This window comes from Schistocerca cancellata, chromosome 4, assembly GCF_023864275.1.
Source record: "Schistocerca cancellata isolate TAMUIC-IGC-003103 chromosome 4, iqSchCanc2.1, whole genome shotgun sequence".
Lineage (NCBI taxonomy): Eukaryota > Metazoa > Arthropoda > Insecta > Orthoptera > Acrididae > Schistocerca > Schistocerca cancellata.
This window is the reverse complement of record NC_064629.1, coordinates 667,806,676-667,827,656: the sequence shown is the minus strand read 5'-3', so window position 1 is coordinate 667,827,656 and position 20,981 is coordinate 667,806,676. Positions and strand designations below refer to the sequence as shown.

General features: G+C 45.6%; 1 protein-coding gene across 1 annotated transcript in view; it reads left to right on the top strand.

Moving 5' to 3' along the window:
• Window positions 1–864: 864 nt before the first annotated feature.
• Window positions 865–20,981, top strand: part of LOC126183904 (uncharacterized) — an 86,974-nt gene continuing 66,857 nt past the window's right edge. Inside the window, exon 1 of the mRNA XM_049926247.1 lies at window positions 865–968. Coding sequence (XP_049782204.1) covers window positions 935–968 — 34 coding nt within the window. The 5' untranslated portion in view covers window positions 865–934. The remainder of the gene's footprint in view (window positions 969–20,981) is intronic.

Here is a 20,981-nt window from a genome sequence, read left to right as displayed (position 1 = left end):
TAGGTATGTTCGTATGTGTCGGTCGTCTGTACTCGGTGTACTACACGCTCCAGTTCTACACATTTATTGAAATTCGGTGCCTGATATCTTGGGCTGATAACGTAATCAAAGTCGCCTGTTAACATCGTGTGATCCTGATGATTACTGAACACAGGAACGACCTCATTAAAAAAAAAAAAAATCCGCTCAAGTGCACCATACGGTGCTAAACGTTACTGGAGCAGGATTTAATAACAGTCGCTGCAAGTCCGCATCTGTCTGCCAGTTTTTCATTTCTGTGACGTGGATTTCTCACCTACGGGGGTGGACGCTACTTTATGGAGTGGCTGTCTAAACCCCTGTCGATGGCGAACCGTCTGTTAAATGGAAACTTTGAGATCAGCAGGGCTTTGTTCTCGAGATGAGCTCAAGCGCAAAAGCAGTTTTTCTTTCTATTGGCGTTACTACATCTGTTCACTTTGTCATATTCCAGGACACTGAGTTGATCAGGGAGCAAGTGATGCTATCTGAGTATTTACTTGACGCAACATTTTGTCATAAAGAGTTTATGCAACAAGATGTTTATAATGAGACCTCTTTAGCTATTTACAAAGGTATATTGAGGGAGTAGCATTGACGTTTGCATATAATAAGCAGTAACAGTGATAAAGAACTTGGTAAATAAGTCACGTGACCTGCGAGAAGAACTGTGTTGACAACACAAGCACATACTAATATTCTTCTAGGTGACTATAACATGAATAGTGGAACTGCGCATTTTCCATGACTGGAACTCTTTTGTTTCACTTCAACATGGATTTTCTTCTACATTTAACTTCTTGTCGACAGTGAGGATTGATTAGTCACCCTAGCTCCTGCTATGAGCATTTTAACGTGTACTACATGCATGTTGTGACAATGTAATACACTGATCAGTTATTTATTTATTTACAGGATGGGTGACGGAACTCTGCATGAAGGACACCAAAGTAAGTGTTTTGCAGCTTATAATCAATTGCACTATATTTATCCTTCTTTTGTAGTAATAAGCATCTCCTGAGAGTGTAAATAGCAATTTCGCTGATACAGGGTGGTCAGAAACAGTCTGAAAACCTTGTAAGGATGTTTAGAGGAGGGGGGGAGGAGATTAGTGTTTAACGTCCCGTCGACAACGAGGTCATTAGAGACGGAGCGCAAGCTCGGGTGAGGGAAGGATGGGGAAGGAAATCGGCCGTGCCCTTTCAAAGGAACCATCCCGGCATTTGCTGAAGCGATTTAGGGAAATCACGGAAAACCTAAATCAGGATGGCCGGAGACGGGATTGAACCGTCGTCCTCCCGAATGCGAGTCCAGTGTGTTTAGAGGAGGTTAGGAGGTTGTATTGAGAAATAATTTAAAAAAATATACGATATGTTGCGCACTACCAATGACATAAATATCTCACATTTGCGAAGATGATGAAATCAGAGATGGCGAGCGTACAGATAATCGCTTTATCTGTACTCAATTCGTAATGCGGGTGTATGTATCAGTGCACGCTTGTATTTAAAGGAAGCCTGTTCGAAAAATTCCGCTAACAGATACTGTGGAATTAGTTCTGTACATAGGTCAAAAAGAGTTTCATGTAGTATCTCACGCAGTTTCGCCGCAAAAGATGCCGTTCCTGAAATTGGTATTACTTGTCATGTTATGCAAGTGCCAATCATATTATGATGTGGACAGATTTGCTCGTAAAAGTAAAGAATACCTAGCATGAGGATGTACCTTCTAAAAACACCCAAGAAAATCGCTCCGCTTCATCCCTAGCACTGCAGACCTAGTAAAGACATTTCATTTTTGATATGGAGAGCGTGCAAAAATTTAAAAGGACATAGAGGATTCTCCACTAAACAATTTGAGGAAGGGAACCTGAGGACGGAGAAGCCAGCTTAAGGAGATAATAGGAATAAAATCTCATTGCTGTGTACCTTTTTTATTTACATTAGTTACAGTTAATTGCAAATACCATCATTAACAGAATGAACGTACTATTTGTACTGTATCTAACAAAATGTGCTGAAACTGACGTACATCAACCTCAACGCAAGCATGGCATCGGCGAACATGATTCTGACGCATCCTGACAAATATCCCTGGTATGTTTCAAATCACACGACAGGCAGTTACAATTTTGGCAACTAATGCCAACTCCGTATGCACTAGGATCTCATGCACAAGTGACTTTAGATATCCCCATAGGAAATAATCAAGGCGATTCAGGTCAGGTGACCTCGCAGGCCATGGTATAGGACCTCCCCTACCAATCCAGCGACCTGGAAATACAGGATTGAGATGGTTGCGGACGTCCACACTGGAGATAGGCAGTGAACCGTCACATTGTATCCACATCCTCTCATGTACAACGAAAGGTACGTTCTCCAACAACTCACGTAGAACTCATTGCATAAACCTTCAGACGGCCGGGTAGAAGATATGGCTCGTCCTCCTTGTTTCCTTGCATGAAATAAAGAATGTACATGCAAAGAAAAAAGCACAGAACGTGTAAACTTGTACGCGTGTTTGTTGTAAATAAGCTAGAAAACAGTAATGCTAGACAATGCGGTAGCCAAGTTTACTTCCATGTCTCCTTAAGCTGGTTTCACCGACCCCAGGTTCTCTACCTCAAACTATTCAGTGGAGCATCCTCTATGTCAGGCTGTTCCAACCGAGCTCCAGGGAGCCGGAGCGCTCCGGAGCGCTCACTGTGGCAGCTCGGAGCCCGCGTGGAGGGGGAAAGCGAACTCACTGCCCCCTGGCCGCATACAGCCGCAACTGACGCAATAATCCGTGTTCAATGACAGCTATGACTAGCCGCGGGAGCCCTGTACTTCTATTGGAGGATACCTTTCTATTCATTGAGAGGGATGGTCGTCGGCAGTGTCTTGTATGTCATAAAGTATTTAATTCTGCGAAGAGGTACAATATACAACGACATTATACGCGTCTTCACGCAGCGCACTACGATCAGGTAGAAGGCGTTTCACGCAGAGAACTTGCAGCCAGGCTTAATAACGACATACCAGGAGACGTAAGTTTAAAAACGGTTTCGTAATACGGAAAGTATCAAAATATGCAACATAGTTCGTGTTCTGTAATGCGTGTATAATTTTCAGGTGAATGAGAGCGGAGAAAACACTACTGAATCTGCAGTTCGAGCAAGCTGCAGGGTCGCTCACATCATTGCGACGAGCGGCAAGCCGTTTTCGGTGGGACAACTCGTAAAATCGTGCATGGTAGCAGTTGCAGAATGTTTGTTTCCAAGGGAGGTGCAGGCAATGGGGTTTGCCTGTCGAAGCAGACAATGTCTCGTCGAATCCTGGACATGGCAGCGGATTATGAAACACAGATCAGGAAAAAGGCGGAGAGCTTTGTTGAATTTTCGATAGCTCTTGACGAAAGCACCGACATATCGGACTGTGCTCAGCTTGCAGCCTTTGTGCGTGGTGTCGACATGGAGCTGAAAGTAACTGAAGAACTCTTGGATGTGGTACCACTCGATGACACCGCAACAGGACGTGACATTTTTGAAGCTGTTTGTGAATCAGTGGACAATATGAATTTGCCGTGGGATAAGCTCCATTCTGTAGCGACATACGGTGCACCACAAATGATTGGGCGTCACCAAGGATTTGCTTCTCGTTTGAAAAATAAACTCAGGGATGAATTCCGGAAAGACATTTTGACTCTTCATTGTTTTATTCACCAAGAGGCACTGTGTGCTGCAACAGTAGAGCTAGGTGGCGTAATGAAAGATGTCGTGAAATGCGTGAATTTTGTGCGGCGTCACGGTATGAATCATCACCAATTCAAATGATTCCTGAAAGATATGGAAGCGGAGTATGGGGATATACCTTACCACAGTGCAGTTCGTTGGCTAAGTCGGGGAAAAGTTCTTGATGTTTTCTTTGCCATTCGTGAGGAAATATCTCATTTTCTCGAAATGAAAGGGGAAGAAATGCGTTGTCTGAAAGATATAAAATGGATATCTGACCTGGCGTTCCTATCTGACATAACTATGCATCTGAATAAATTAAATCTGTCATTGCAGGGCAAAGGGCAGCTAATCGTTGACATGCACGACGAGATCAAAGCGTTCATGGAAAAGTTACGTTTATTTGAGAGGCAGATGAGTAATGGACATTTAACGTTCTTCAATCGTCTTGCTTCTTTAAAAATACCTGAAGGTACTACTTTCGGCGATTACCAAGCAAAGTTAAAGCAGCTCATCACGTCGTTTGAAACACGATTCCGACACCTCACTAGTTTGGAAGTGGAACTTAAGGTGTTCAGCACTCGTTTTTCAGTTTCCCCCGATGCTTGTCATTGTCACTTCAATTAGAGATTATTGATTTGCAAAGTTCAACTTTGTTGAAAGAGAGGTACTACAACACGTCGGATCTGTCACGATGGTATCGTTCATTACAGCAAAAAACATTTCCCAAGCTTCACAACAATGCCACTCAGATCATGTGCATGTTGGCACGTATTGTTGTGAGCAGCTTTACTCAGCAATGAAAAGAGTAAATAGTAAGGAACGATCGTTTCTTCAGGATGTAACAATGAAGCTCATCCTCCGCATTAACGCTGCGAACACTTTGACGCCTGATATTTCCGATCTTGTAATGAAAAGAAAGTATCAAGCTGCAGAGGCCCAATAAATTTAGTATGCAATTTCTTATAAAACAGTTGTTTCTTATTTATTTCCCGAACATCGTATTTCCTGGTGTAGCATGTCATCACGTCTTATCAGCTAAGAGTATGAGGTTGTCGATCTTGTAAGACGCAGCTGGCACATCAAAACGCTTGCCTTGCCGCCTGCCTCAGTCAGCCGTGCCACGCGCCGGCGTGCCGGCCCACTCGAGTGGCCACAGCGAGCGACGCGGCTCCCTGGAGCAGGGAGCGCTCCGCGGCTCACACCGGAGCCGACCAGCTGGAACAGCCTGCTCTATGTCCTATTAAATTTTTGCACACTCTTACGGAAACACCCTATATATTACTGCAAAGCACATTGGTCAAGCCAAGAAGCATGCCTGTAACGATTTTTCGATTTAAATCCCGCTGTTGTTGAATTGTTTAAGGAGAAAGGAATGCAGGAGCGAAAATTAGAACACCCGGAATGGATTGCAGATATCGATTTTAAGAGGACTTGACTCTATACTGCCCACAGTAAGACACTGCAAGGTAAGGGGCAACTTATTTATGATTTTGTGGCGATGAATTTAAAAAGAAAGTCGCATTGTAGAAAGGAAAAATTCTGTTATAAACAGTCCAGTTCCCTAAGCACACTGGCGTTAAGGAAAACAAGAGGTTTGAAGAATTCATTGTGGCCTTCAAAGAACTACAAAGTAGTTTTCCAAACGTTTTGAGGACCTTGCCACAATCCTAGATCTGTTTTCGAGATGGTTGGCCATTTCAGATGAAATTATCTCTGTGCATGAGCAGATGTAACCGATTGATCTGCAGTGTAATTTACGTTTTAAAGAAAAATCCTTTTACGTTAAAACTGTCCAGTTTCTTGATTTCAAATCATGTCTTCATGTGTACATTCGTCAGTAAAATATTTGAGCCCTCAAATGGAAAGGAGGGGGCTCAACCTTCGCGAAATAAAACGCTGTTACCCACAACAAGCAAGGCGTCATAGTTCAAATTGACCAGTTAAAAAACTGACATGTTAAAAGCGCGTTTACTACATACCAGGAAGCTATGGACAGCAACCCTCCAACCGCCTCGCCGCGCAGGGTTAGGGTCCCCTCTTTCCCGTGTCAGTCACGATTATGTGGCAACCTGAGTGCGAAAATCTATGGAATTATGTGTGTCTGCCTGTAGTTCGACAGCTTGTACTACAGAAAAATTATGTCTTCAGCGCGCCAAAAATAATTAAATAATGCTGAAAATTTGTTTTCTTTGTGACCTATGTTGTTGAGAAAGGTGAAATATAAAACTAAGTCGTAGGCAGTGCGACTGCATTGCCATTTAAATGCAGCGCGTTCGCAGTTTCCTCCTGTTCCGCCTCCTCGCGCTCAGACAGCGGGCCGTGGCGATAGGGGAAATGTGAAGCCAGGCTCGCGATCCGAGCTCTTGGCCGCCCCTGAGGCACAGCAACATATTCGGAAACGCTTGCCGGCTCTCCAGTGGCGAGCGTAGACGTTCCCCAGCCGACGGGAGCGGCACAGCCCGAACCTCGCAGGGAGTGCCAGTACACAGAATCGCGAACCCGCCATTCCAAGCAATACGACCAAAACTGCATGTGATGTATGGCCAAAACTACCATCAGAGACCAACGACTAGAAGTATCTGAGCTGCATCGAGTTCCACATAACTGTGATTTGACGTGTTCTAGTACTTCACTTGCAGCTCTTGTGGTACTATACTCTGTTCGTCATTAGAATAAAGCTGATGTAAACAAACACAAACTCGATGATGGTCAGAAGCCGTAGCACACGTACGCTGGCGTTATTACGCTCTCGGAAGTAGGTCCTACTTCTGTATTAGATAAATTATTACTAAGTTACATTAAACGAAGCTTTAGGCTATTCTAATGTATTAACAGCCATCAACGTTTTTCTTAAACACGCTTTAGCTATGATAGTTTTTATTTAAAAAATCGTGTACAATCGCGGTCTCTGTACTATTGTTATCTGACTGTCGCGCTGTTAATACGCAGTATGAAAACGGCTGAGGCTTCTTCCTGTGGAACAAGCATGTGGAACACGGTTAAAAATCCCGAGAAATTTATATAAATTTACAGCAAAAAATCGGCTTTGAAGTTTTCAAGACAACGTATTTGATACAGTTGAAACACCACCGCGCGGTGGATGTTTAGCGAAATCGGTAGCGTAGCGGATAGCTGCTTTCACTGCAGCTCCTGGAGCGTTGGTTCAAATCTCGTCTCGGTCATACTTTTCTTCCGTTCAGTTAGAAATACCTACATCTCTTGATTGTAAAATTCATTGCCTGTTTTTGTGAACATGCGTGTCTCCTTTTGTCTAACTACATATTGCACGCGAAATTCCTGTTTTCGTTTCAAATATAAATTCTTAATTATCGACATTTTATGAAAGATTGTTAATAAACGTAACTTATATTAAGAAAACATAACAATTTAATTTTTGGGGCAATAATGAAAAACCAAATACTCTTTATTTGGACTATGTCCATTGTTTTATACCATAGATGTAGTCTCACACGAACCACAGTGATAAAGTGTAAAAACACGAAAAACAATCATTTTCACAGCATCGATCTCACCATACAAGTGCTGGGTTTTTACATTTGCGACAGTACCATTACAATATGCACACACTAGAACTGATCTGCAGCCAAGTTAAGGTTTTGACCCGAGAAATAACAAGACTGGCGGTTGCCAGACGTACTGGAACTAACCACACGCAGCTTTTTCATATGTCACTGTCGAACACTGATGGGATATAGAACGGCACGTCATGAAAGAAGAGCAGAAAATACGGCGCCTGCGTGGCATCGTGAATTCTGTTGTTGATCGACTCGTTATCAGCGTAGAGATGACAGTTCCAGAACTGAAATCTAGTTCTCAGGTTCGGATAAGGAAGGAGCTAAGAGATTACCAGACGACTGACTAAACACCTTCAGTGGCTTCAGTGAATCCCTGCAGTATGCTTATGCATCACACATAGCTCGTTCAGAAAAATTACTGTGCGTCTAAGTTAGGAATTTTTATCACTCTTGTTTGTAATTAGAATACTATGTTAAGTGGCAACGAGAGCATTTTATGCTTTCCGTCTGGTCACCTAAAAAGCGTGAGGTAGTTCACGAGTTTTGCCGAATATCATTTCATTCTCTTTAAAATTAAATGACACTCGAAGCTGTATTGTTTCTTTGCTCGTCCCTTTTTATGTCTAAAGTGCAACTGCTCACATCATTGCAGGTTAGTTGGAGCAGCTGGCTGGCCAGTACTGTCCAAGTTTAATGCGTCGGTAAAGCCGTTGTCCCGCATTATCGCTCAGTCTCTGTGCGTGTAACACAGCATAAAACGTATCCTTGTGCTCGTACTTGACTGTACTGGACACAGCTTAGCTTCCGCTCCTCGTGAAACGAAATCCAATGAGATTCGATCAAACGCGGAAGAATACGTGGCGTAATGTTTACATCAGTTTTATTCTCATGATAAACAGAGTACATAAACTTCTTTCATCAACGAATAAGCCGAAAATGGGAATAAAACTACCAATTATCGCGTGGAAGGAAATGTCACTGACAGGGAAATCCGCAACCAAAATCTGCAAAACCGAAATGCGATAACGAAATTCAGTATTTAGAGAAAAAATTGCAGCGGGCGAGGAAAGTAGTGGCGTAAAGGATACCGAGGAAGACAACAGATACATTGCCCACACTGGAGATGCCTGAAAGAGTACCCCTAAGCCGCTTACATTGACGTACCAATGCTTCAGGAGGTAGCTATGCTGCTCATATGGAGGTAGCAATGCTTCAAGAGCGACGAGGATTGTCGAAATCTTTTCGAGGCTCACGAGAAAGACAGGCTGTGCACGTACGTCACAGCACGTGACGTTGCAGATCTTACGAGTGCCAGCAGCCGCCTAGGGCGGGGATCGAGTATCTACACTCCTGGAAATGGAAAAAAGAACACATTGACACCGGTGTGTCAGACCCACCATACTTGCTCTGGACACTGCGAGAGGGCTGTACAAGCAATGATCACACGCACGGCACAGCGGACACACCAGGAACCGCGGTGTTGGCCGTCGAATGGCGCTAGCTGCGCAGCATTTGTGCACCGCCGCCGTCAGTGTCAGCCAGTTTGCCGTGGCATACGGAGCTCCATCGCAGTCTTTAACACTGGTAGCATGCCGCGATAGCGTGGACGTGAACCGTATGTGCAGCTGACGGACTTTGAGCGAGGGCATATAGTGGGCATGCGGGAGGCTGGGTGGACGTACCGCCGAATTGCTCAACACGTGGGGCGTGAGGTCTCCACAGTACATCGATGTTGTCGCCAGTGGTCGGCGGAAGGTGCACGTGCCCGTCGACCTGGGACCGGACCGCAGCGACGCACGGATGCACGCCAAGACCGTAGGATCCTACGCAGTGCCGTAGGGGACCGCACTGCCACTTCCCAGCAAATTAGGGACACTGTTGCTCCTGGGGTATCGGCGAGGACCACTCGCAACCGTCTCCATGAAGCTGGGCTACGGTCCCCCACACCGTTAGGCCGTCTTCCGCTCACGCCCCAACATCGTGCAGCCCGCCTCCAGTGGTGTCGCGACAGGCGTGAATGGAGGGACGAATGGAGACGTGTCGTCTTCAGCGATGAGAGTCGCTTCTGCCTTGGTGCCAATGATGGCCGTATGCGTGTTTGGCGCCGTGCAGGTGAGCGCCCCAATCAGGACTGCATACGACTGAGGCACACAGGGCCAACACCCGGCATCATGGTGTGGGGAGCGATCTCCTACACTGGCCGTACACCACTGGTGATCGTCGAGGGGACACTGAATAGTGCACGGTACATCCAAACCGTCATCGAACCCATCGTTCTACCATTCCTAGACCGGCAAGGGAACTTGCTGTTCCAACAGGACAATGCACGTCCGCATGTATCCCGTGCCACCCAACATGCTCTAGAAGGTGTAAGTCAACTACCCAGGCCAGCAAGATCTCCGGATCTGTCCCCCATTGAGCATGTTTGGGACTGGATGAAGCGTCGTCTCACGCGGTCTGCACGTCCAGCACGAACGCTGGTCCAACTGAGGCGCCAGGTGGAAATGGCATGGCAAGCCGTTCCACAGAACTACATCCAGCATCTCTACGATCGTCTCCATGGGAGAATAGCAGCCTGCATTGCTGCGAAAGGTGGATATACACTGTACTAGTGCCGACATTGTGCATGCTCTGTTGCCTGTGTCTATGTGCCTGTGGTTCTGTCAGTGTGATCATGTGATGTATCTGACCCCAGGAATGTGTCAATAAAGTTTCCCCTTCCTGGGACAATGAATTCACGGTGTTCTTATTTCAATTTCCAGGAGTGTATTTCAGTCGAGTTTAATAATTCTCGACTGCTCGTTTAAATGCATATAAGCTGTTGACAGCACAAGAGAAATTTAAGATCTTTAGTGCGTACCTTTCCAGCTACATATTGATTTCCCGTTGGTCCTGCACGGAGCCGAGCCTTCGCCATGTGTGGCGGACAAGTCGACTAGCGTGATGTCAGAAGTTCGTTGCAGGGCCCGTATATCTCGTTGGCCTCGAATCCCCTGTTATGACGTCATTCTTAATACCGTCATTGAGTGTGGAATTTTAATCGACGAGGAAATAGCATATACATCAAAAACGATACTGAAAAGTAGCAGAGGAGTCATGGCACCACTTAGCGTTCTGCATTTGGTCAACATATTGCTCCGGCAGGTACCAATGGTAAACGTGGCTATAGGGAATTGTTTAACGAGGGAGTTGTGAACCTTTCAACAGATGTCAGATCCAACATAATTCTAGGTGTATATATTACCTGAATATTGAGAAATATTCCGAAGAGTTACTAGTCTTAACGGATGGTTTACAGTTGAAGGATTCTTGGGTTCATCTATACTCATATGCTCTAGGTTACATGTAAGTGAATAGTGTATTTATCAGTAGACTGGATACACTATACCTGTATATCAGCAAAGACTTCATACAAAGCGGCGTGGTTTGCCAGTTTTTGCTTCTTAATTTTTCCGACCACTGTGTCTACCACTTAGCGGTTCAACACATTCCGCAGAGAACATACTAAGGACGCTGGTACGGCAACTAAATGTATCTGTGGTATCAACGTTCGATACCACACTTGTTAGGGGTTGCAGATATCGACCACGGTCCGTAATATATATCGCTGGACCCGCGAGTCGCGACTAGCGCCGCTCTGCGGCTTCTGACAAGTATCTAGCGAGCTCTCGTCCACTCTTGCTCGGGACGTCAACTAGGAATGTAGCATAGCCTTCAGATGATAGGAAGTAACCTCTAACAAGGCGCTTAGTCATGTATGGCATAAGTAATGCCTCTCTAGATACGTTTGTAATTATATGTATGCTGCATATGAAGAAACCTACAACACAAATTAAGTACAATATATATTATATATGAAGTCTTTGCTGGTTGTCAGCCGAGTAGCGTCGTCGTCTCGTAGCAACGTTTCGATGGAATGCGTCTCCATCATCTTCAGGCGAAGTGTCGGGATATCGTCGGTCGCGAAGACTTCGTATATGAAATTCGCCTGCACTCACATATACAATATATATTATTTTTTACCAACGACTACTAATTATTTCAGTCGTTGCAGATACAGACTATGCAGCCAACTCCTTACCGACTTCACTGCCAAACCTGCAATATATGTTCCTATTTAGCATTGGCCGCTTGTCTTCATAACAACTGACGACGAGAATCATAACAGTATTACTGCTAGATGATGATGAACTGAAGCAATTGATCTGTGAAACGCCTTCAGACGCTCTCGAGGTATCTCGAGAGCGTAATATGGTGTACCCTGTACGCCAATCCCCAAATACGAAAATCCATTATGCAATAAACTCGCAACAAAGCTTGCTGGAGACGGTACACGCTGGAATCTCGTACTTTACCTGGCTGAGCGAGTTGTATAACAAACCGGCAAAGCTCACAGACAGCATCCTTACGGTGAAACGCTTCAAAGCCAGGATCACACTGTTGTGATTCGGGAGTTTCTGGACGGAAAGCGAGTACGTGCACACAACACTAATGATATCGAGCACGAACGCGCATCGACACACCATATTCTTAGAGAAAGTAATGAGGCAGACAGAAGATCGTCAAAACACTCTTAGAGACGAACATTGTAAAGATTTTGCTGAGCAATGGAATATAGAAAAACTATGTTGTCTAGTACTACACCCACCTCTACTCCGAATCGACCATAGGTGAGACGGCTAAAATGGTTCAAATGGCTCTGAGCACTATGGGACTCAACTGCTGAGGTCATTAGTCCCCTAGAACTTAGAACTAGTTAAACCTAACTAACCTAAGGACATCACAAACATCCATGCCCGAGGCAGGATTCGAACCTGCGACCGTAGCGGTCTTGCGGTTCCAGACTGCAGCGCCTTTAACTGCACGGCCACTTCAGCCGGCTGAGACGGCTAAAGATGACTTCATGCACAATGTCCCAACTACAGTAAATCAGATTGACAATTCCGGACTTTTAGAGATTATTATATGAGGCTACGATCATAGAGTCTCCACGCAAAAAATCGGCAGGTCCTGATGGCCTGCCGATTGAATTTTATGAAAAATTTTGGGATGTGATTATCCACGAGCTTACTAACATGTAGAATGAAATGTTGTCAAGTACGTCCTTTCCACTTCCTTTTACCGTAGATGTGGTTGTCCTGATTGCGAATAACCACAAAGGAAAATGTTGCAGGATTTCTAGCCTATTACTCTTCTCAATGCAGATTTTAAAATCCTAACGCTTATGATAAACAACAGACTAAAGCCCATTCTCGTGAACAGAAATCGAGCATATCAAGGCTGTGCAGTTACAGGAAGACAGTGATGAATATTTTGTATGATTTTAGGGACATTGTATATTTAACTTGGATCTGCAAAAACCGCATTGCCATTATACACTCCTGGAAATTGAAATAAGAACACCGTGAATTCATTGTCCCAGGAAGGGGAAACTTTATTGACACATTCCTGGGGTCAGATACATCATATGATCACACTGACAGAACCACAGGCACATAGACACAGGCAACAGAGCATGCACAATGTCGGCACTAGTACAGTGTATATCCATCTTTCGCAGCAATGCAGGCTGCTATTCTCCCATGGAGACGATCGTAGAGATGCTGGATGTAGTCCTGTGGAACGGCTTGCCATGCTATTTCCACCTGGCGCCTCAGTTGGACCAGCGTTCGTGCTGGACGTGCAGACCGCGTGAGACGACGCTTCATCCAGTCCCAAACATGCTCAATGGGGGACAGATCCGGAGATCTTGCTGGCCAGGGTAGTTGACTTACACCTTCTAGAGCACGTTCGGTGGCACGGGATACATGCGGACGTGCATTGTCCTGTTGGAACAGCAAGTTCCCTTGCCGGTCTAGGAATGATAGAACGATGGGTTCGATGACGGTTTGGATGTACCGTGCACTATTCAGTGTCCCCTCGACGATCACCAGTGGTGTACGGCCAGTGTAGGAGATCGCTCCCCACACCATGATGCCGGGTGTTGGCCCTGTGTGCCTCGGTCGTATGCAGTCCTGATTGTGGCGCTCACCTGCACGGCGCCAAACACGCATACGACCATCATTGGCACCAAGGCAGAAGCGACTCTCATCGCTGAAGACGACACGTCTCCATTCGTCCCTCCATTCACGCCTGTCGCGACACCACTGGAGGCGGGCTGCACGATGTTGGGGCGTGAGCGGAAGACCGCCTAACGGTGTGCGGGACCGTAGCCCAGCTTCATGGAGACGGTTGCGAATGGTCCTCGCCGATACCCCAGGAGCAACAGTGTCCCTAATTTGCTGGGAAGTGGCGGTGCGGTCCCCTACGGCACTGCGTAGGATCCTACGGTCTTGGCGTGCATCTGTGCGTCGCTGCGGTCCGGTCCCAGGTCGACGGGCACGTGCACCTTCCGCCGACCACTGGCGACAACATCGATGTACTGTGGAGACCTCACGCCCCACGTGTTGAGCAATTCGGCGGTACGTCCACCCGGCCTTCCGCATGCCCACTATACGCCCTCACTCAAAGTCCGTCAACTGCACATAAGGTTCACGTCCACGCTGTCGCGGCATGCTACCAGTGTTAAAGACTGCGATGGAGCTCCGTATGATGATGATGATGTTTGGTTTGTGGGGCGCTCAACTGCGCGGTTATCAGCGCCCGTACAATTACCCAATCTTTGCTCAGTCCAAATTTGCCACTTTCCTGGATGATGATGAAATGATGAGGACAACACAAACACCCAGTCATCTCGAGGCAGGTGAAAATCCCTGACCCCGCCGGGAATCGAACCCGGGACCCCGTGCTCGGGAAGCGAGAACGCTACCGCGAGACCACGAGCGGCGGACATAGGAGCTCCGTATGCCACGGCAAACTGGCTGACACTGACGGCGGCGGTGCACAAATGCTGCGCAGCTAGCGCCATTCGACGGCCAACACCGCGGTTCCTGGTGTGTCCGCTGTGCCGTGCGTGTGATCATTGCTTGTACAGCCCTCTCGCAGTGTCCGGAGCAAGTATGGTGGGTCTGACACACCGGTGTCAATGTGTTCTTTTTTCCATTTCCAGGAGTGTATTTCTACACTTTAATAATCGCTATTTCTTGCTCAGCACAATGCAAAAAATGGATTTCAATGAGCAGTTCACGCAACTGATAGGGGGATTGGAGAAATATTTGAGAACGCCACAGATATAACACTCTACCATGCCCAGTACGGTGTAGGAAAACAGTTGGTATTCTAAACAGCTGCCAGTCGTCTCTGAAAGGATAAATACAGGGCCTGTATGGTTTTCAAGGGAAACTTACTGCGAAATAGTGGCAAGCTCAGGAAAGAGTGGATAGCAATCACGCAGCCTTCTCACCACAGTAGACCAATAAAGCTCAATAATGTTCAAATCTGGTGACTGGTCGTTAGGGAGGATTCGACAATTCATCCTCGTGTTCGCAAGACCATTCCTGGGTGATGGAAGCTGTGTGAACAGGTGCCCTGTCGTCTTGAAACATAACATCGCCATTGGGGAGCAAATGTTGTACTATGGGTTTTGTAATGAGATTTCCGCCATTTGACGATTAATTTTTCAGCTATTTTACACATTCGCTGTCGAAAAAACATGATTTTAACATTTCAATATGCACTTAAGAATGGTTACAAAGACGAAATTATGATTGTGTAAAATAAATGAACAATTAACATTCAAATGGTGGAAATTTGTTTCTAAACAGTCTATATGACTGTGGTCCTCGAAGAACGACAGTTTATTATATCATGGGATGGACCTGATCACAATCCATTATGCGACCTTGCAGAGTAACCATGGGGCCCATGGAATACCTCGATATGGCTGTCCAAAATCATCACCGAACGCCCGATGTGTTTCACTCTTGAGATGTAAACTCGGCCAGAAGTTAGAAACACTGTGGAACAAGCCTCATCCGACTAAATGACATTCTTCCATTGCTCCATAGTCCAGGTTTTATGGCTTCAGCACCACGTTTTTCTGTCACAGACAATCGGATCAGTGATAACTGGTTTTAAATTTCCAGCTCGCCGTGAAATTCTCAGCTTATGAAGCTCCCTTCGTGTTTTTGTGGTAGCTACTGACAGGGTTAGCGAGTGCGACATTCAATTCTACAGTGCCTTTTGCTGCTCCCGTCCTCTTATTTTTCGTCACCTTCCTCTTCAGAGATCACTGAAAACACACTTTTGTGCGCTTTTTGACTTAACGGACGATGTTTTTGCCCTTTCCTTGTATGGGATATAAATCCTCGATAGTATGTGTCTTGGAACACCAAACGCTTCGGCTACCTTGGTTGCAGAAGTACCCACCCCACGATCACCAACAATTTATCACACGTTAGAATTCACTTATTTCCTATATAATGCACTCGCAACCACACAGAACTCTGTTGTGGCCACGACTGACACTTGAAACGTATTGAAGACACCGGACAGGTGCCGTTCGTGGTCAAATACCACAGCGCACCCTACAGGCTTTTCTAGTACCTGTATTTATGTTCAAGCATGCATTTCTCGCCGTATCTTCTTACTTTTGTCCTACTCCTGTACAAAACTGTATAGGTGGCACCCAGTCTATAATCAAAATCAACGCACAGCTAAAGGCTCCTGTTCTGTAACTCAAACAGTCCGGAAAGGATGTCCACTGTCCATGACTTCACATGCTAATACAGTCGAGCCGCTACTTTTGAAGTTGCACACGACATTACAACAGTTGCAAATCTTCAATACAAAAATGGTGTGTGACGACAACATTGACGACGTTAGTGTTATTGTTACCAATAAGATGGAAATACACTACTGGCCATTAAAATTGCTACACCACGAAGATGACGAGCTACAGACGCGAAATTTAACCGACAGGAAGAAGATGCTGTGATATGCAAATGATTAGCTTTTCAGAGCATTCACACAAGGTTGGCGCCGGTGGTGACACCTACGACGTGCTGACATGAGGAAAGTTTCCAACCGATTTCTCGTACACAAACAGCAGTTGACCTGAGTTGCCTGGTGAAACGTTGTTGTGATGCTCCGTGTAAGGAGGAGAAATGCGTAACATCACGTTTTCGGCTTTGATAAAGGTAGGATTGTATCCTATCGCGATTGCGGTTTATCGTATCGTGACATTGCTACTCGCGTTGGTCTAGATCCAATGACTGTTAGCAGAATATGGAATCGGTGGGTTCAGGAGGGTAATACGGAACGCCGAACTGGATCCCAACGGCCTCGTATCACTAGCAGTCGAGATGACAGGCATCTTATCCGCATGGCTGTAACGGATCGTGCAGCCACGTCTCGATCCCAGAGTCAACAGATGGGGACGTTTGCAAGACAACAACCATGACGCTGCATCACAGACAGGACCGCCTGCAATGGTGTACTCAACGACGAACCTGGGTGCACGAATGGCAAAACGTCATTTTTTCGGATGAATCCGGGTTCTGTTTACAGCATCATGATGGTCGCATCCGTGTTTGGCGACATCGCGGTGAACGCACATTGGAAGCGTGTATGCACATCGCCATACTGGCGTATCACCCGGCGTGATGGTATGGGGTGCCATTGGTTACACGTCTCGGTCACCTCTTGTTCGCATTGACGGCACTTTGAACAGTGGATGTTACATTTCAGATGTGTTACGACCCGTGGCTCTACCCTTCATTCGATCCCTGCGAAACCCTACATTTCAGCAGGATAATGCACGGCCGCATGTTGCAGGTCCTGAACGGGCCTTTCTGGATACAGAAAATGTTCGACTGCTGCCCTGGCCAGCACATTCTCCAGATAGGTCAACAATTGAAAAGTCTGGTCAATGGTGGCCGAGCAACTGGCTCGTAACAATACGCCAGTCACTACTCTTGATGAACTGTGCTATCGTGTTGAAGCTGCATGGGCAGCTGTACCTGTACACGCCATCTAAGCTCTGTTTGACTCGATGCCCAGGCGTATCAAGGCCGTTATTACGGTCAGAGGTGGTTGTTCTGGGTACTGATTTCTCAGGATCTATGCACCAAAATTGCGTGAAAATGTAATCACATGTCAGTTCTAGTATAATATATTTGTCCAATGTATAACCGTTTATCATCTGCATTTCTTCTTGGTGTAGAAATTTTAATGGCCAGTAGTGTAGATGAAGTATGACAAATCATCATGCATTATGCTGACTCCTGTGGCGCTAGACTTAACACACAAATAACCAAAATACACCCTTTAGGACGATATGCGGAGTATATGGAATACTCCTGGCTCCAAAAAAATGATGTGAGTCACCAGATAGGTACGACTGTTATGCCGACCCACGGATAATATGTTGATTAAATTCGAATCAGAAACTCAATACTTTGCGAGCTCTGCTCAAAGATCGCTGTTGAAAAAGGGCATGGATGCAGGCGACCGCACAGTCGGCCAAAGCGACATTACACCACATGCAGCAACGCCACCATCCGAGTTCCACACTACGGGCCAGGCCAGTGGACAGCAGCGCGTTAGCGTCGACACAGCAGTAAGGCAGGGCGACTACGGCCACCCACAGCCCCGTCACTACAAGTTACAAACTTGTTTTTGGCTTACATGATGGGAAGCGTGGTTCGGCAAAACAAGTAGGCACCGAACCAATTTAAATATTCATCGTTTTGAGCCAAAGGGACCGTACTTTGACAGCCACGGTTTACGAGGTGGTTTGTACCGGTCAGTGGGGTGACATGGTTCTAAAAGTAGCCACCGCGAGACTTGGATCCCGTCAAATGCTGACTTACCGCTGACTCTAAGGAATTAGCGTCTTCCAGCCGGTCGGCCACCTGTGGGCTCACTCAGCCGCAGCCAACCTTCGGCCCTGGAGAGCAGCCACTCGAAACTAGGGCAGTGGAACCGCTTAACCATCTACTCCTGGGCATGCATACTTATGCTGTGTATCTCCACTCACAAGGGCTGACACCACTGCTGAGGGCTATCGTCTTCTGCAAGAATCACAGCGGGTTTCCACGTCTTTCGGCATGCCGTGCCTTGAGCTGCAGAGAGAGGACACCAGCAGTCACGAACTCGGCGCGTCAGCATTACTGCCCACAGCATGCCACTCGCCGCCTGCTTGCACAGTTCCTCCAGTCTCCCTGTCTTCAGCACGTGTCCAGAGGGGCGGTGCCACCGCAGAGCGTCGTTACAAGTGTTGTACTTTGTTCCCCAGTACAATGTATGACTAATAATGATATTTCCTTGAGCAGCCACCGGTTATCACCCTGACAACAACTCACCGCCTCGACTCAAACCTGCCTCTATATAGGTCATACTCTTCAGACCTCTACAGTTTGGAGGGGAAACGTTTTTACAGTAACATTTCAAAGTGCTGTGTTGTCTCGCCTGACTGGAGGATTGGATATTATGGACACTGGATGACAATGTATGGCAACGTTTCTCAACTGCTCCTCCAAATCATGATGGCTTAACATGACACCTGTTTACCACATCAGACCACAATGACCGATGTGCTGCAATAAATGCTGGGTGAATAAACCCAGAACTGGACTCAAAAACTCGGTATTCATTTCATTATACTATACGGTGTACACTAACGAAATGTCACATGAATATAATTCAGATGAAATGTGACGAAAAAAACTGGACAAGGATATGGCGAATTAACAATCATTCTACTTTCCGAAAGAATGTAAGTCCTCTTTGGTATGGCATTGTTAATGCTTAGGTCCCCACAGGTGACGAGCGGCATAAAATAAACCTAAAGCTCACATCATATTGAGACTCCTGTCAACTGATGGAAACTCTCGAACAAATCCTCACCTGTAGAGGATAAGTTCTGATCTGCAACAGAACAAGGAAAAACTGGCCATCATTAAAAGAACCTCTGAGAACAACTTTGCACTAAAAGATGTACTGCAGCCATACTATAATTTACATTCCAGCGCAAAATATAATGGCTGTAACTGGTTCATTAATCAATATGTACGAGGGCTATTCGGAAAGTAAGGTCCGTTAGAGCGCGAAATGTATACCACAGTGAATATCCGATGAAGCTTTTCACAGATGTGTTGGGCAGTGTCTCTAGTATGACCGATGGCGTCACGTCGCTGTTTTCAGTTCTGAGCGTACAGTGAGACCGTTAAGACCGTTAAGACGTCTAGAACAACAGTCTCTCTCTCGCCATGTACGAGGGCCACTGAGAGATTTCGCCTGATTTCATGCAGCCCACATAACATAACTGTAATGCGTTTCTTTCTTTATGACAATTCACAGTCGCACTCTGCAGGGGCAAATGTAAACCACAGGCGGCTGCCTTCTATGACGAGGGTATTGGAGAGTTGGTATAACGCTACGACAAATGTCTAAGTCGGAGAGGCGACTATGTAGAGAAGTAGCTGGAAGGTGTAGCTAATTGGTGCAAATATAAAATTTTTGATTTTCACAATTCTTTCAATTTTGCGACCGATGGGACCCTACTTTGTAAATAGCCCTCGTATGATATACTATTACGAATAAAAATATAAACATAGAAGAATACATAAAATACGTTAATGAAGAGCATTTTTATTTAAAGAAGAATCCTAAATATCAGCAGAGTGTACTCAGAAATTTAACTGTTGTTTTAAATCCAGATTGATATTAACTTTCACGATTTTTTCGGAATTAAAACAGCCTAAAGCAGCGCTTTTTCCTAAATACGTATAAAAATTATTACATTTCGCCTTCATGAGTAACTTAGATTTTTCATTTTAACTTAGAAGAACAAAATTCTTCTTTGATTCCAAGAACTGGTATGTATATGGTTTCCCCAAAGAGAAAAAAAATTGCTTGCGTTAGCCAGCGAAAGAATTAACGCCAGGAACGTGTACGCCATTGAAGCTGATTTAATCGACATTGAAGCCTAGCAGAAAAAAGCGAAAATGGAGGGTGAAACGTGGGCTGCAAGGGGATCTTCGAGGCCCAAAGTAAAGAAAATGTAGCTCAATGACATAATCGATATTCTAGTAGGCAACTGCATGGCTACAACGTTAGTGCCATCTTTTTGCGTTATTCCGTTAATTTGGTTAATTCGTAGAAATTAATTAATTAATAGAAAGGACAGTTCACGGTTTTTGATAAGATATTTTCGGTCCTCAAAAGGGAGTAGCATATGGTTCTTTACCACTTAATATCCGGTACAAAGACCTCCAACTTCAATGACTGTCTGCAGTCTGCGAGGAATGGAGTACATGAGGTGGGCAATAAATCTCTCATTTCTGCAACCTCCTACCATGCATCTAGGGTGACGTTCCAAAGGTAATTATGGGTTCCCAGCGTGGAATCAGGCCAGTTTTGTTGCATGATCTGTTTCGTTTTCAATAAGGTTTAGGTCTGGTGCAGAAGGAGGCCAATAGAAAATATAAATCTCATTCTTTTCTGAAAACCATGCCTGCACCATCACTGACATATATGTAGGAGACTGGCCCTGATGGAAACAGATTACTTATTCAGGATATAGTTGTCGCACTGATGGGACCATAATATTACTCAGAGTACGGGTATAATGGGCAGCATCAAGTAAACCATCTATCCCGTGAAGCAGTGAGAGTCCAGGGAAACACATCCAGTCCCGGAAAGCCACGGACACCGGGCACTGAGAGACGATTCATGTATGTGCTTGGGTTCGAAACGGACAACTTGCGCCTTGTATACTCGTACTGGACCATCGTTCGTTGAGGTCAGCTCCGATTGGTCGGAAAGTATCA